This window comes from Branchiostoma belcheri, unplaced genomic scaffold (genome assembly GCF_001625305.1).
Source record: "Branchiostoma belcheri isolate BF01 breed outbred unplaced genomic scaffold, Haploidv18h27 scaffold100, whole genome shotgun sequence".
Classification (NCBI taxonomy): Eukaryota; Metazoa; Chordata; class Leptocardii; order Amphioxiformes; family Branchiostomatidae; genus Branchiostoma; species Branchiostoma belcheri.
Genome location: NW_017802381.1, coordinates 857,837 through 874,842, shown reverse-complemented (window position 1 = coordinate 874,842; position 17,006 = coordinate 857,837). Strand labels below are relative to the sequence as shown.

General features: G+C 43.9%; 1 protein-coding gene across 1 annotated transcript; it reads right to left on the bottom strand.

Moving 5' to 3' along the window:
- Positions 1-317: 317 nt before the first annotated feature.
- On the bottom strand, positions 318-16,489 carry LOC109473625. Its single transcript, XM_019773561.1, is given in 8 exon segments — positions 318-2,003; positions 2,282-2,498; positions 2,692-2,876; positions 3,121-7,271; positions 7,274-9,136; positions 10,420-10,521; positions 11,007-11,267; positions 16,395-16,489. Coding segments are annotated over 8 exon segments (6,975 nt in total). The 5' UTR covers positions 16,462-16,489; the 3' UTR covers positions 318-1,874.
- Positions 16,490-17,006: the final 517 nt, after the last annotated feature.

Genomic DNA, 17,006 nt, shown 5'->3' with positions numbered 1-17,006 from the left:
GGGGAACTTCCCGGTGTGAGTGGTTCAAACCTTACAGTCCGGTCTTACGCAGCTTGTACATGTGCGTACATGTACAAAACTGGTGTCTTACATCTGGTTCAGATGTCCAGATGTTCTAGATTTTCGTTTGACGTAACAACAGTTTTCATGATGTGACGGCCTTGGGGTGCCCGGTGGAATGACGAGCACGCGTTAACACTTATACATGATCCTATCACTGGTACTGAACATATTCAAATAACCCTAGCCCTATCTGTGACGTAAACTTAAGAGACCGACAAAACAGCATTCCCATCATATGGCCTTTATTATTGTGCTTCTGTAATTTAAAAACCCCAAAAGCCTTTGGATATCAGGTGCTTCTTTTTATACAACCGTGATAGATTCTCACCTGCTTACGTACGTTTCGATGCTCGTCAGACATCTTTCCTAGAGCTTCTGGAGTACTGAAAATATTTTCGGAAACCAAAGAGCCATTTTCTACGCAACTCAGACCTGTTCGGTGCATATCAGATGAGCTAAAATTTCAGTTGCCAAGCAATAGAACTACAAGGAACGGAACATGTCCATGTTTCATTTCAATTGTGCAGACATAACAGTAAGTGGCATTTTCTCAACACCTTCTATCATTGATTGATTCAGAGGTGTCAATTTAAGTCCTGACACAATGTCTTAGAAATTTTTCGTATATGAAAACTGTTTAACTTTACTGAAGAAAGGATATTGTTGTTTTCGTTAACACAACCGTTATAGACTCTCACCTGCTTAGTAATAATACATTTCGATGTCTGTCAGACACCTTCCTCTGACTGGAGTACTGCTTCTCGTCGCTACATGTAGCCAATGTAGGTGAGGCTTTTGCGACGAGAGCACAATCCCAAACCTGACTAAGTATGTATCCCCCCGTGCCGGTTCATTACCGGTTTGACTTTCTTATCGATACCGCCTCTTCGATCCAACGGATTCGTCTGTTATCCTGTCTGTCTATTGCCTTGGCGCCCCCCTAGTCTATTGCACAGTTCAGTGTTTCTAGCGGTCTGTCACTGTTGATTTCTTCTCTTTTTTTACACAAAGCTAGCCGCGTCTGGGATTGTCTTGTCGTCACAAAAGTTTTTTTTTTATTCACAACCCTTTGTTTTGCATGAGCCGACGTTTCGATGACCGTCTGTCATTGTGGCATAATTGATGAACAATTGTGACACTATGTTGTTTGTCACAATTGTTTTATGCTTGGGACTGCATTGGTGCAGTAACATCTAGCTTCAGTGCACAATGACAAGTAGTGCAACACGTAGCTCCATTACACAGTAAACCAGTCATATTGGCCCTGATGACGATGACAGACGGTCATCAAAACGTCGGATCATGTAAACCAAATGGTTGTGAACAGGTAAGCTTTACTAACCTTATATTCTATGTTTTTCCAATGCCATTGTCACACTTGCATCGCGTACACTAGAACAGCCTCACACGCATTCAAGAAGTCGCCAATTCAGCCATTTTGGCTGCCACAGACTTTTATTTGTTTATGTGTTTATATATATGAATAAACCAGTCATCATCATCATGGATGTACTTGTGCACCTGTTTGTATCAATTTACATAGATATTCCCTAGGGTAAACGTGTCTTTGCCTTGTGAGACCATTCCCTACTTGTTTATGTAAGCTTGGCTTGAAATATCTTCTACAGTTGAGCTTACAAATATGGGCTTCTTCAAGACTTTTCAGCAGAAATTGCTTTTTTTTCACACAACCTTTACCTGACAGCATTTTCACTAAACTAGTCCGCAAACTTCAGCACATTCTTTGTAATGTAATTATACATTATAGTTTTTCGCCATATACGCCTTTTGTAGTAGAGGGTTTGTAAGATCTAGGACGAATTATGCGACAAGATCGATTGAAGCACTTCTTCCACATAGCTCATTGTGGTGGCCTCTATCACGACCTGTGGGACAGCTACAGGCTTGTCCTCTGTGATGTCATGGCCCTGGATGACAGCCTGAGCGAAAAAATATAAAAGGTCGCAAAGTTACCTTTGCTTTTACGTAAATTAAGCAAAGCTCATTTATACTACCTTATATTTATCACAACCAACTCATATGTAGTATCATGGCATTGATTTACAGCCATGACAACTAAAATCCATTATACATTCGTGCAATTAGGATTTGATTAGCAAATGTGGACTACCAGTGCTTCGTAATATCTAGAAATATGAAACAGGAATCAATCAAAACCACCCGACGCACAACAAGAAAGGATGCAAATGTACCATACCTCTAAGGCAGTCTCAATATTGTCCACTGCTATCCCCAGGGAGCCCACAGCAGCGGAGAGCTCCTTCACAGCTCCCTGCTTGATGGCGTCTTCACGAGCTTCATCAATCGTGTGGATGGCGTGTTGGAGAGCTTCCTCAGCAGACGTTCCCTTAACCTTTCCCGCGGCCCCGTTCAGAACAACTAGGGCCTTCGACATGACCTGTATCATGTCGTCCCTATTGAAGAACAGGTAAAATGTAAGTCGTTCTCAAGTAACTTAAAACGCGAGAAACTGTCGGCCTATCTTGTTTGAAAATATATGATTTAATGCAAATCATAATTTTCGAGTCTAGCTACGCGGGTAATCAGCGAACCACAACTAGCTGACCAAATGGCGAAAATAAAACCTATATCATTTGTAGAACGAACCTATTCTCGCTCGCACTTCCTTTCTCAATCTCCGAGTGAATCCCCTCAGCCGCCTTGTCAACAGCGACAGCAGCAGCAGCCATGGACTCGGCACTGCTGGCCTGCTCCACTCCAGACAAACCCTCCAGTAACACGGCCATCTTGTTTTGCTTCTGACTCCCTGTGACAGTTCCACCTCCCAGCGCCTGTGCAAATAGAGGAAAGGTTAGATACAACAGCAAAATGTATGCTTTGCACACAGGGCTAGATTAAGTGTAAACCCTAACCCTGATCCTGACAGCTTGACGCAACTTGTAGCAAAACTCGAGTTATCTAGTCATCCGGATCAAGGATATACATCTGACATGTTTTCAGTCTGATTGAAATGTGCATTTCGTAATACAGAATTGACAAATAATATGTTTTATATTGAACAGAAGAGGTCATCACCTGGAGAACAGAACTTGAATCGGAAGATGTCCCAGCTTTATTGAGAGCGGTGAGTATTCCAAGAAGTTTTTGCCTGTCACTGTCCTTTTCTTGTTCTTTTGCGGCGTCTTCTAGGGCCTCAATAATAAGAGCAAGTGTGTTGTCCCCTGTACCACCGATGTAAGCGACCGAAAAATCTACTGTTGATACAGTGTTGGCCATCTTGGATGTAGATTCCTGTACCAGTTGCCTAAGCTTGATAAGGGCAGCTTCAGGTGATTGTGCAAGGGCCTGCAGCACTGGCAACATATCTGCCGTGTTTAGGTTATTTCTGGCAAACGCAACTCCAAGGAGAAGCTGTTGTTTGTCCACCGACGACATGTGTGACCTTTGCAGGATCACGTCCGCGATAGACTGAATTGTCTGCTCAGGGCGAAGATCTAGCGACTGTCTGATTTGTTGAGATTGCTGGAGGCTTAATATGCCTTTAGTTGATAGAGTATGCGCCATTCCTTGGATCCGGAAGAGAATAGTTGCCTTATACTGCATGATCATGAGAGCTTTGGTGTGTGCCTTTTCTTTGGAAATGGTAAGTGCATTTAAGATATTACTAACATCACGAATGTCAACTTGACGGGGAAAGACGTCAACATTATTGAGTACAGAATCTTCAGCTCCTACGAGACGTAACGCAATCTTAAGTGCACTGCTGGGCTCTTGTTGCAAGGATGACACAAGACGTCGCCCCTGTTCCGCTGTAATGACTCCGTCTCTCGTCAGTTGCTGTAGAATTGTAATGGTCTTCACAGTGATGGAACGTTTATAGATAATGTTAACGATACTGCCTGTAGCGTCGACATCAGATCTGTCAAGTGCGGGCAGCAAAACCTTGATGTAATCTTTGTTGACATGATATGACATGTCATTCACTTTCCCGAGGATTATAAGCTGCTGAGAATTAAAATTAATTCTCTTTTTCAAAATATCTGCGATAGACCTCAACCCAAAATCGGGGGATTCTGAATATGCATTTTTGATGGTCTGATACTCAATGTCACTAATTTTTCCATTTTGTAATAGACCGGACAAAACCGTGTTGAAATCTGTTCCAAAACCAGATGTCGCTGACGCCTGTGCAATCTCACCCGTAACGGTCGTCTCCAACTCTGGAATGGGCTGCATTTCCGAAGTCGAAGTAAAAGAGGAAAGACTGAATGTTTGTCCGGTCTTTCGTCCAAGCGTTTGCGTGATTGTAGAAATTGCCTGCTGGGGCGAGGTTTGCAAGGCTTGCACAACTGAAAAGACGTCTTGACTACCCAGCCTGTCCTTGTTATTTTGCACGATGGTGACCAGACGCTGGCGGTCTGTGTCGGATAGGTCTACTTTCCGTCCCACCACACCTATGATGGTCTGGACGGCGTCGGCTGGAGATGTTTGCAATGCATGGCGGATCGTCGTGGAGTCGTCTTCTGTCAGCCGACCCAGGGTCGTCAAAGTTTGGATGGTGGTCTCCGTTTGCTGAGTAGCCTGTGTCTTCTTGTCTGTGGTCTCCTGGATGACAGTTTGTAATACCTGCATTGCCTTCTGGGGACTTTCTTGTAGTCCAGTCAGGACCTGGCTTATCTGACTTGGGCGGAGATCTCCTTGTACCTTTTCAATGGTCTGTATTGTCTGTAATTGATCGAGGGGAGTTTTGCCAGCTTTGTCGCCCACCGTCTGCACAATTTTCGTCAAGGCTGCCTTGGGTGACTCTTGTACCGCCGTCTGGATGGCTTGTGTCTCTGGTTGTGTCAGGACGCCCTGAAGCTGTGCATTTTGTAAGACAGATTGCACTTGCTGTACTGTTTGTTGCACTTCAACTTGCTGCTGGACCACTTGCTGCGGAAATGAGCCGGTAAAGTGAACACTAACAGGTTGTCCGGTCTTTCGTCCAAGCGTCTGGGTGATTGTAGAAATTGCCTGCTGGGGCGAGGTTTGCAAGGCTTGCACAACTGAATAGACGTCTTGACTACCCAGCCTGTCCTTGTTATTTTGCACGATGGTGACCAGACGCTGGCGGTCTGTGTCGGATAGGTCTACTTTCCGTCCCACCACACCTATGATGGTCTGGACGGCGTCGGCTGGAGATGTTTGCAATGCATGGCGGATCGTCGTGGAGTCGTCTTCTGTCAGCCGACCCAGGGTCGTCAAAGTTTGGATGGTGGTCTCCGTTTGCTGAATAGCCTGTGTCTTCTTGTCTGTGGTCTCCTGGATGACAGTTTGTAATACCTGCATTGCCTTCTGGGGACTTTCTTGTAGTCCAGTCAGGACCTGGCTTATCTGACTTGGGCGGAGATCTCCTTGTACCTTTTCAATGGTCTGTATTGTCTGCAATTGATCGAGGGGTATTTTGCCAGCTTTGTCGCCCACCGTCTGCACAATTTTTGTCAAGGCTGCCTTGGGTGACTCTTGTACCGCCGTCTGGATGGCTTGTGTCTCTGGTTGTGTCAGGACGCCCTGAAGCTGTGCATTTTGTAAGACAGATTGCACTTGCTGTACTGTTTGTTGCACTTCAGCTTGCTGCTGGACCACTTGCTGCGGAAATGAGCCGGTAAAGTGAACACTAACAGGTTGTCCGGTCTTTCGTCCAAGCGTCTGGGTGATTGTAGAAATTGCCTGCTGGGGCGAGGTTTGCAAGGCTTGCACAACTGAATAGACGTCTTGACTACCCAGCCTGTCCTTGTTATTTTGCACGATGGTGACCAGACGCTGGCGGTCTGTGTCGGATAGGTCTACTTTCCGTCCCACCACACCTATGATGGTCTGGACGGCGTCGGCTGGAGATGTTTGCAATGCATGGCGGATCGTCGTGGAGTCGTCTTCTGTCAGCCGACCCAGGGTCGTCAAAGTTTGGATGGTGGTCTCCGTTTGCTGAGTAGCCTGTGTCTTCTTGTCTGTGGTCTCCTGGATGACAGTTTGTAATACCTGCATTGCCTTCTGGGGACTTTCTTGTAGTCCAGTCAGGACCTGGCTTATCTGACTTGGGCGGAGATCTCCTTGTACCTTTTCAATGGTCTGTATTGTCTGCAATTGATCGAGGGGAGTTTTGCCAGCTTTGTCGCCCACCGTCTGCACAATTTTTGTCAAGGCTGCCTTGGGTGACTCTTGTACCGCCGTCTGGATGGCTTGTGTCTCTGGTTGTGTCAGGACGCCCTGAAGCTGTGCATTTTGTAAGACAGATTGCACTTGCTGTACTGTTTGTTGCACTTCAGCTTGCTGCTGGACCACTTGCTGCGGAAATGAGCCGGTAAAGTGAACACTAACAGGTTGTCCGGTCTTTCGTCCAAGCGTCTGGGTGATTGTAGAAATTGCCTGCTGGGGCGAGGTTTGCAAGGCTTGCACAACTGAATAGACGTCTTGACTACCCAGCCTGTCCTTGTTATTTTGCACGATGGTGACCAGACGCTGGCGGTCTGTGTCGGATAGGTCTACTTTCCGTCCCACCACACCTATGATGGTCTGGACGGCGTCGGCTGGAGATGTTTGCAATGCATGGCGGATCGTCGTGGAGTCGTCTTCTGTCAGCCGACCCAGGGTCGTCAAAGTTTGGATGGTGGTCTCCGTTTGCTGAGTAGCCTGTGTCTTCTTGTCTGTGGTCTCCTGGATGACAGTTTGTAATACCTGCATTGCCTTCTGGGGACTTTCTTGTAGTCCAGTCAGGACCTGGCTTATCTGACTTGGGCGGAGATCTCCTTGTACCTTTTCAATGGTCTGTATTGTCTGCAATTGATCGAGGGGAGTTTTGCCAGCTTTGTCGCCCACCGTCTGCACAATTTTTGTCAAGGCTGCCTTGGGTGACTCTTGTACCGCCGTCTGGATGGCTTGTGTCTCTGGTTGTGTCAGGACGCCCTGAAGCTGTGCATTTTGTAAGACAGATTGCACTTGCTGTACTGTTTGTTGCACTTCAGCTTGCTGCTGGACCACTTGCTGCGGAAATGAGCCGGTAAAGTGAACACTAACAGGTTGTCCGGTCTTTCGTCCAAGCGTCTGGGTGATTGTAGAAATTGCCTGCTGGGGCGAGGTTTGCAAGGCTTGCACAACTGAATAGACGTCTTGACTACCCAGCCTGTCCTTGTTATTTTGCCCGATGGTGACCAGACGCTGGCGGTCTGTGTCGGATAGGTCTACTTTCGTCCCACCACACCTATGATGGTCTGGACGGCGTCGGCTGGAGATGTTTGCAATGCATGGCGGATCGTCGTGGAGTCGTCTTCTGTCAGCCGACCCAGGGTCGTCAAAGTTTGGATGGTGGTCTCCGTTTGCTGAGTAGCCTGTGTCTTCTTGTCTGTGGTCTCCTGGATGACAGTTTGTAATACCTGCATTGCCTTCTGGGGACTTTCTTGTAGTCCAGTCAGGACCTGGCTTATTTGACTTGGGCGGAGATCTCCTTGTACCTTTTCAATGGTCTGTATTGTCTGCAATTGATCGAGGGGAGTTTTGCCAGCTTTGTCGCCCAAGGTCTGCACAATTTTTGTCAAGGCTGCCTTGGGTGACTCTTGTACCGCCGTCTGGATGGCTTGTGTCTCTGGTTGTGTCAGGACGCCCTGAAGCTGTGCATTTTGTAAGACAGATTGCACTTGCTGTACTGTTTGTTGCACTTCAGCTTGCTGGACCACTTGCTGCGGAAATGAGCCGGTAAAGTGAACACTAACAGGTTGTCCGGTCTTTCGTCCAAGCGTCTGGGTGATTGTAGAAATTGCCTGCTGGGGCGAGGTTTGCAAGGCTTGCACAACTGAATAGACGTCTTGACTACCCAGCCTGTCCTTGTTATTTTGCACGATGGTGACCAGACGCTGGCGGTCTGTGTCGGATAGGTCTACTTTCCGTCCCACCACACCTATGATGGTCTGGACGGCGTCGGCTGGAGATGTTTGCAATGCATGGCGGATCGTCGTGGAGTCGTCTTCTGTCAGCCGACCCAGGGTCGTCAAAGTTTGGATGGTGGTCTCCGTTTGCTGAGTAGCCTGTGTCTTCTTGTCTGTGGTCTCCTGGATGACAGTTTGTAATACCTGCATTGCCTTCTGGGGACTTTCTTGTAGTCCAGTCAGGACCTGGCTTATCTGACTTGGGCGGAGATCTCCTTGTACCTTTTCAATGGTCTGTATTGTCTGCAATTGATCGAGGGGAGTTTTGCCAGCTTTGTCGCCCACCGTCTGCACAATTTTTGTCAAGGCTGCCTTGGGTGACTCTTGTACCGCCGTCTGGATGGCTTGTGTCTCTGGTTGTGTCAGGACGCCCTGAAGCTGTGCATTTTGTAAGACAGATTGCACTTGCTGTACTGTTTGTTGTGGTTTCGAGTAAGAGAATTCTGGTGGCCTGTTCTGTGCAGTGTCCTGGTGACTATAAATTATTGCAAGTGCTTTAAATATATTCGCCAAGAAAACGTTATCAATGTCTTCCCTGGTAGGAGACTTTGAAGTTTCTGCCATGATTTGTTCCACGGACGGTGCCAGATCAGCTTGGAGACTACTAATAGTTGAGATAATGTCTAGAGCTGAAGGTCGTGGTCTGACAGTTTGACTCAGTGCTGTCGCTAGGTATTTTTGTATTGCACTCTGGCTACTGATACCTTGCCGTCCCATCTTGGGAATGACGATAACCGTTAACGCTTCAGCACCTAAAGCACGTTCAAGAGAATCCACAGCAGACAACAGGTTATTTCGTTGGGTCTGGCCATCGGTTGATTGGAGATCGGCATATACGGAACTAAGTTCCCTTAAGATAGCGTTGTACAGGATGGCTTGTGCTATGGGGGCTGAGTACATTCCTGTGTCATAGATGGCATTCTGTGCAGACCTAGTGCAATCCTGTAACATGCCCTGCATCACTAACTTAGTTGAGGACATCAGGTCATTGTCTCCTCTTGAAGTGATGATGTTTTTCTTTTCCTGTTTGTTATCCTCAACCAGACGATTTCGTATGACCTCCAGGAATGCAAACTTATTCAGCAACCGGTCCATCTCACTCTGACTGTGGTAGGAATGATCGTCACCATGCCCTTTTAAGACAGATTTTAAAAAATACTACATTAAATAGCGTAATTACCTTCGTCAGAAGGTTATGTGTTTAGGTACACCATACATAGGGGTTGCTGATTTGGTAATTGTTTATAACTTGTGTTGTTGTGCATGTATCTTTATGATATTTGGAAGGTAGGATGAGGTTGGATACATGAAGTTCAAGGTCAATTTTGAGTATAGTGGTACTGCAGCGGTCTTCACTTTTGAGTGGAACATAGCTTGGGCAGTAAGTATCTTGTGTGGTTTTTAGCAAAATAGCTGTTTGTTTGGAGCTGCTGTGGTCATGTCTATGACTGAATGTGACTAGACGGGATAACCTGTAATGTTGTGGATATATTTTTTACAGTTTTGTAGGTAGTTTGGAGTGTGAAAAAAGTTTAAATTCGAATTTGGTCATTCTAGTGGCTTCTTAAGGTAATGTAGCGGCACTTTTAGGTTTGACATGCTTCAAATGTAGGTCTAGGTATTTGAGGTTTTGGAATTTTTTTAAACAGATGGGGGCATGACTTAGTCCGGGGAGGGGGGGGGGTAACAAATGGGGGTGTGGTTTGGCAGTAGATTGCTTGTTGTCCTCTGGTTTTATGGGTGTGGTGATATGTTGTAGTGTCAGGACAGAGGAGCGTCTAGTGTGTTCTCTGTTTGTCCCCGGAATGCTGGGATAGGGTCTGTTTGTGCGATTTTGCTATTGACCTAAGCTTGAGGTAAGTTTTTATTTTAAGCCGAAGCTAGAATGGGGATTATTTTTGATAGTATCAACCGGAACGCTGAGATAGGGTTTGTTATGTGCGCTCTTGCTGTTGATATTAATTTGGGGGTAACTGCTCTTTTTAAGCTGAATTTGTTTAATAGTGAATATGTAGGGGTTGATTATGTCAAAATGAGCATCGTGACTATGTTGGAAAATGTCCGTACTCGTGTAACGTGTGTTTCTATACACATCCTTTTGTTCACAAACCAGCAAAGTAAAAGTCAAACTATATACAGCAGCACATCTCTGATAAACCAAGCTCATACATGACGAAGGTATATGAAGTCACCGACCTCTTGTATCATTTTAAATCTAGCTCACCTGTACAGAAAAAAATTTCCTTGACTACTACTGTACAAGGACGGAAAGGCTAAGGAGGGAAAGCAAGCGTTTCCTTTAAACGGAGAATCAAAATAATGCGAAACATATTAAGACGCAAAGAAAAATTACAGGGAGATGGCACTGCTGACAAAAGATGCACTGCTCGTTCACAACACATGGATTTGGTCTTACCTTCAGTATTTTCCTCTTCCAAAATCGTCTTTACGGACTCCAACACGTTGTTCTCATTTACATGTGAAGCACCAGGGTCACTGATGGTCTCATCCCGCTTCCCTGCACATTAACAAATGTTCACAGTGTAAGATGACACAAGCACTGAGACGACAAAACCATCCAAACCAAGCAACCAAGCAAGCAACCAAGCAAGCAAGCAACCAACCAACCAACCAACCAACCAACCAACCAACCAACCAACCAACCAACCAACCAACCATCCATCTATCCAACCACCCACCAACCATCCAAACCGACCAACTTACTAATTAAATCAAACACCCAACCAAGCAACCAATTCAAACATCCACCCAATCAACCAACCAAATTGATTAATCTTTAATGAGGTGCAAAACTCCCACTATATATAAATAAACTTGCCGATGTGGCAAGTTACACATACGCAAAAAAAGAATATAATATAATAGTACCAAAAATGTAAGCTCATGTGTTTTTTTTCTTCTTCCATATCTTCGCGGAAGATTGCTATGCCTTATGTACAATGAAAGGAAAGAGAAATGCTCAAGGAAGAACAGCTATTGTACCATTTGATTCCAAATTTTGTTCATCTGGAAGATCAGACGACGACGCATCTGCCGCCTTGTGCGCTGGGCTCTGTTCCCTTTCCAACTTGATTTGCTTGAAGAGACGGAGGACATGTTGGAGCTTGTCCAGTGTTTCCTGGTGTACCTCGCCATGCCCTGGGATGTCGGCGAGGTCGTCCTTCCTCACTTCAGAGACTCCATGCTTCACACCGTCAAGGTCAGCATCAGAGTTCCGTTCGTTGTTTTTTGTTGCTGCTTCACCTACAAGAAATAGCATTCAAAAAACTAGAGTTCTACGATCTCATACCTTCGCCAAATGATGTTAACCTTTCTGACTGACGGACAATAAATAGTTCTCTTTGATTATGCAAATAATCCGTCTGGCTACATGGACACGTTGTTAGTAACAGAAAATCAGGATAACAAAACAGAGCGTTATTAGTTTGTCTTATTTTCCATTCGATCTCACTGGCCTAAAAGATTGTCATTTACCTACTATGCGTATCAAACGTGAGTGGGTCAGATTTAAATGGCAGAAAAGTGATATAAAATTGCTTATTCTCCTGACTTTACGCACTTAAAGTGGCATTATGTAACGTTTTCGTACCAAAAATTGAAATATTTTGGTAATAAGATTGTAATAAAAGTGTGATTGTAATTTTCTTCCACTTTTTCAGCATATCTTAGTAATATCCTTCATTTCTTGCATTTATGGCACAAACGATGCGCATTCAAGTGACACGGCATGCTGACTGTGCCACAAACTACCAGCATTGATGTTATCAAACATAACTGACACTTCACTGACTTCCAAACACCCCTAAGGGGTCATTTTCTGAAAAACCTCCACTACATAAATGCACGTGGGGTAGGGTTCATTCAACTATTTTTTATAAAGAGATGAACAGAAAGTTAACTTTTTGTATCGTCCTAAGTTCACAGCAAGTAATTTGTATGGATGACATCAAGGATGACATCATGTATGGATGACATCATTGATTTTCGCCTGATTTGGGAAAAAAGAAAAATAGGCAAATATGTCAACGTCTATTTGTTTAGATACACTTTACTACTTGTAAGGGATTCAACAAACTTAGGGTGTGATGGCAAGTGTTGACAGTATAGGGTTTTCCATCTCATATGGGTACCCAGTGTAGTAGCTGCCCATGTTGGTACGGCAAACTCTTTCCTACAATTCTAGAAGTGAATTTAGAAGTGAAGACATCTACAAGGACAGGTAATACTGTTGAATGAAGGACCTTATGTTTATGATAATTAAATAGAATTATTAAATAGAATTCGCCCTGCTATGGATAAAGTATTGCGACCAAACGGCTTTCACCAAGGACTCTTCGACCCCATCTCATATACTTGCACTTAGGCGTATTGTTGAAGAACTGAGGAACTACAACAAGGAAGCTGTTCTTGTTTTTATCGATTTCCGTAAGGCTTTCGATTTGATTGATCGCAAGTTGTTCCAAATACTTGATGCATATGGTATTCCATTAGATGTTGTAAGTGCAGTTAAAGTCATGTATCGTGACACTTCAGCTGTGGTAATCACGATGGAGAGACGGACTGATTCAGTATTAATACTGGTGTTCTACAGGGGACCCCCTTGCCCCATTCTTATTTATTATTTGATTAGATTATGCATTACGGGTAGCTACATGTATCACAGAATCACAGAGACCGATGGCCTAACCCTTCGAAGCTGCATGTCAAACCATTGGACTGTATCTTAATGCGTCAAAAACTAAATTCATTTATTTAAACCCCACATCCTCGGAACAACTCTGTGCTTCCGACGGATCTACAATTGAAAGGGTCACTAACTTTAGATATTTTGGGGGATATACAGATTCCAAACATGACATGGAGGTTACAATTGGGCAGGCATGGAGTGCCATACATTCTCTTCAAAGAGTCTGGAAATCACAGGTCAGGGAGGAAACAAAAAGTGTTTCAAGCTTGTGTTGTTTCAATTTTGTTATACGGCTGCGAGTCATGGAGTATGAACGCCTCCTAGCCGGCCATGTTACTCGGCATGGTGAACCGGGTGGAAAATTGCCTCTCTGGTCTCCGGAAGCAAAGAGGAGAAGAGGCCGTCCATACTCTACACTTAAAGACATTATAGAGCTAGAGACTGGTCTGTATGGAAAAGAACTTGTAGAAATGATGTACGATAGAAAGTGCTGGAAGCTGAACTATGTTAATGCTTCAACTCTCTGAGTATGATTATGTATGATTAGTTATGATTAAGTATGATTGCTTCCTTCCACCCATAAGAGAGAGCATCAGCAGTCGCCACACCCGCTCTTGAAGTAAACTGAACTTACAACGCTGTAGAACTGATCGCTACAGAAATATCGCTATTCCGCACATGACAAGACTGATAAACAATTCATTTTAATGTTCTTGATAAGAGCCTCCATGACCACATGTTGAATAATGGAAGGTTTTAATTGTACAGTTAACGATTTTACTTGTCAAGGACCCTTATACTGTTCTTTTTATCATATATATAACTTTATATGTCTATGCTAGAGTTTATTATGCACACGCGAATTGACTTTTTGTAGTTCGGTGCTTCTAGGGGCGACACCCAGCAATGTTCTTCAAACTAAATATTGCTTTTATCTGTTTTGCCATTTTAACGATTTTAGATATTTTAAGCGAATCAATATTGCCTGCCAATTTGTACACGAGTCTGTCAATTCAGCCTGTTGGCTGCCAAGTGACTTGTCTTTGATTTTAATAATAAACCAGTCTACTACTACTACTACTACTACTACTACTACTACTATGTATTTATGTATGTTTATGACATTAGGTTTAGTTGCCTCAACAAGGTTTATTGTCTCAAAATATGAAAATGTAGGAATCCTGTTTTATTTTTGCCCGTGTTGTTTTTTTCGCCCGCTCGCATTAGATTTGGAGTCCGCGGAGGATGTCATGCTCAAAATTTACTTGCTGTGGCCTAATGTACATATTGTAGCTTAAAATCGATGGCAGGAGTTGCGAACACCAGAGCAACGCTATAATTGCTTCCACCAAACTGACTACAATTCACGTAAGCATGTAGCCCCTACCCACCCCCCACCCCCGTTCATAACAGGGCACTATAGGACAAAGTTTTGTCTCGAAATTTTGGAACTTCTGATTCACTTAACGGGACATAAAAACAAAAAAAAAATAATGCACCACTGTAGAATTTACATTTTTAATTGCATGTCAACCGTTCGCTCGGTCCGTCTTATATTAGAGAGAGGCCGGTATAGAAGACTACCTGTATGTCAAAGAATTTGTAAATATTGTAGTGCAAAGCCAAAGGCTGTGGAAGACGATATACATTTTATTTCAAACTGTTCATTCCATAACAACGCTCGAAATGAGTTGACTATTCAAACTTCTACAATTTCTTCTAATTTCTCTAAACTTACAGACCAAGAAAAAACTATTCTTCTTTTAACTTTCCAAAACTCACAATTTTTGAAAAGATGGGACATTACGTCTTCCATGGTTTACAAAAGAGAAGTCAAACCCTTCAGACATAGTTTTAGACATAGTCATAGTTCTAGACAGATACCTTCATCATGTAGACTTTAGTTATTTTATACTCTATTTCATTGTTCTTTTATGCTTTGTAATTTTCAATTAGCCTCCGGGAACGAATTTGCAATAAACATTTCACTGTATTCTCTCACCATTTCGTCCTGTTCGCTGTTTCGTCGTTCGGACTTTATGGGTTATTGTAACAGTAACGTAAGGACATCAGAGTTCGCCAATGACAGGTATGTTTTGCCCGTTCTCGCCCATTCACTATTTCAGCACACTGAGGAGTAGCTTCTCTGGTTAGGCAGTCAGTACAACGCAATCCCTATCTAATTGTCCAGGGCTCTATGGAGCTCTACCCGCAGGCATTTCATATGTTTTTATTCGTTACACATATTATAATTCCAGTCACGTCCTAGGGTACGCCTCTAAAAGTTGTCTGTACGACAGTTAGCGTTGTCTGCACGACAATTATCTGCAGGGTCATCGTAGAAGTTATCGTAGGTCATAATTTGTCATTAAGTGTTTGTACGTTACGATTGTTTTGAATGTTGTTGTTTTGTTTGTTGTTGTCATATGTGGACCTTCTACAACCATTATATTCTTACAGCTGGGTTCATTTCAGTGTCACAAGAAAGTCTTACAAGTAGCCGATTGTACTCAGTAACAGCAATTTTTAAACTATATTGTGACCCATTTTGCTCCAGTAAAATTCATACAAGCTTTTTAGCGAGATGTATTATTCAAACAAGCTGGCATTCCAGCTGTTTGGTGTTACAAATGACGAGTGCATGGTTCTCCTCTGGAAATGGTTTAACTTCTTACCTATTGTGTGGCGTATGGACACTGTTTTAGCTATTCTTAGATCTTTTATGACAATTCATTTATTTCGAGTCGCGAAAAAGTAGTTGTCATTTATTGATGTGCGAACGTTTAGCTGAACTGCTGCCAGACACTCGCACTAGTAACGTAGATGTTACAGTAGTTGTCTCGAGTGCAGTCAACCGCGAGGGATCGAGGGTGTGCCTTACTTAAGACAATCACACAGTGGCAAATTCTAAAATCCAATGAAATCAATATTAACGTGTATATATTTTCCCGTAAAAATTGTGGTTTTCGTTCAGAAGTTACAGTACCGGTGGCAGAAATATGACATTTCTTCATAAAACTAGTTTAAAGACAGAACGCGGTGATAAAGTAGTCGACCTTCGACTGGAAGAGGTTGTTTTCAGTGCCGGCGGCAGGATAGGGCACTAGCATCGGTCACTATGAAAACTGTTTTTAGGACACAACAGAATGGTAAAGTGATCGACCTCACACCGAGGACGAGTCATAACGCTTTTTTTAATAGCTTGAGAATTGTTATGAATCAAGTTTAAGCTGCAATTTCCAACACAACAAATTGGACTCACTCAAATTTTCGACTGTACAACTCCAGTCTTTCTCAAGGAATGAACAAAAATTTGAGTGAGTCCAATTTGTTGTGTTGGAAATTGCAGTTTAAATTTGCTTCATAATGATTTCTACCAACACAGATGAACTTTCAAGATAAGCGTGAGAAGTGATTTGCAGCGTCTCGCTTTCAGCTGGGTGCAGCGGGTCAACACTACGCGAAACCTTTGTTTAATGTCCACTATGTACCAAAAGGAAATTCTGGTATTGTCTTATTGTTTTCTTGTCCCATCCTTGTCCAACGCTTGAGTACACACTGAAATTATTCATCGTAGAAATCTATGAACCCAAGTCTTCGAGACCCACCCCTTTTCTTAAAGGACCAGAAGGATCAGGACAATTACAGTAGATCGGACAACATAGTTAGACCTGGTAACGTACCTTGGTGTTGGGAGACACTCAGAAGTAACCCGGCCACGCACAGGGTCCAGAACAGCGGGGCTGCCATGGTCCACCCTCGCGGTCCGCAGAAAACTGTCTGACTCTGCTGTAAGTTTGCAGCTACAGACAAAGTGACCTGTGCGACCCGACCCTGACTAAGTCTTAGCGAAAGTTGTTAAGCCGGATCCCCGTTTCACCCTCTGGCCATGGCGCTTGGTGAGTCAGGCGTCATATGTGTGACCTTAAGCGACCACGTGCACGTCGCATGTCTATCACTGTCACACTGATGTCGGGCGGACTTACTCTAATGTAATGTTCGCCGGTGTCTGTGCTTCGTATATCCTCGGCACTGCATCAGTTAGGAGTTTGAGAGACCAGCATACAGCATAAACGGAGCCTGCCCGGCAGGGTTCGGCCGTTGTCACTGTGCTGTGTAATGATCAGTACGGGATCCGCAGTTTTTAGGGGTCGGCGAATGTTAGCAGATCACTGGTCTATGTTTCCAATTCAGCAATTTTCACAGGGCGTTTTAAGGCAGTAGAGCTCAGAAATAGCTGGCCCGTGTAGCGGTGGATCTATATGCGAGTTTCTAGATAGCTAGTGATTTCTGAC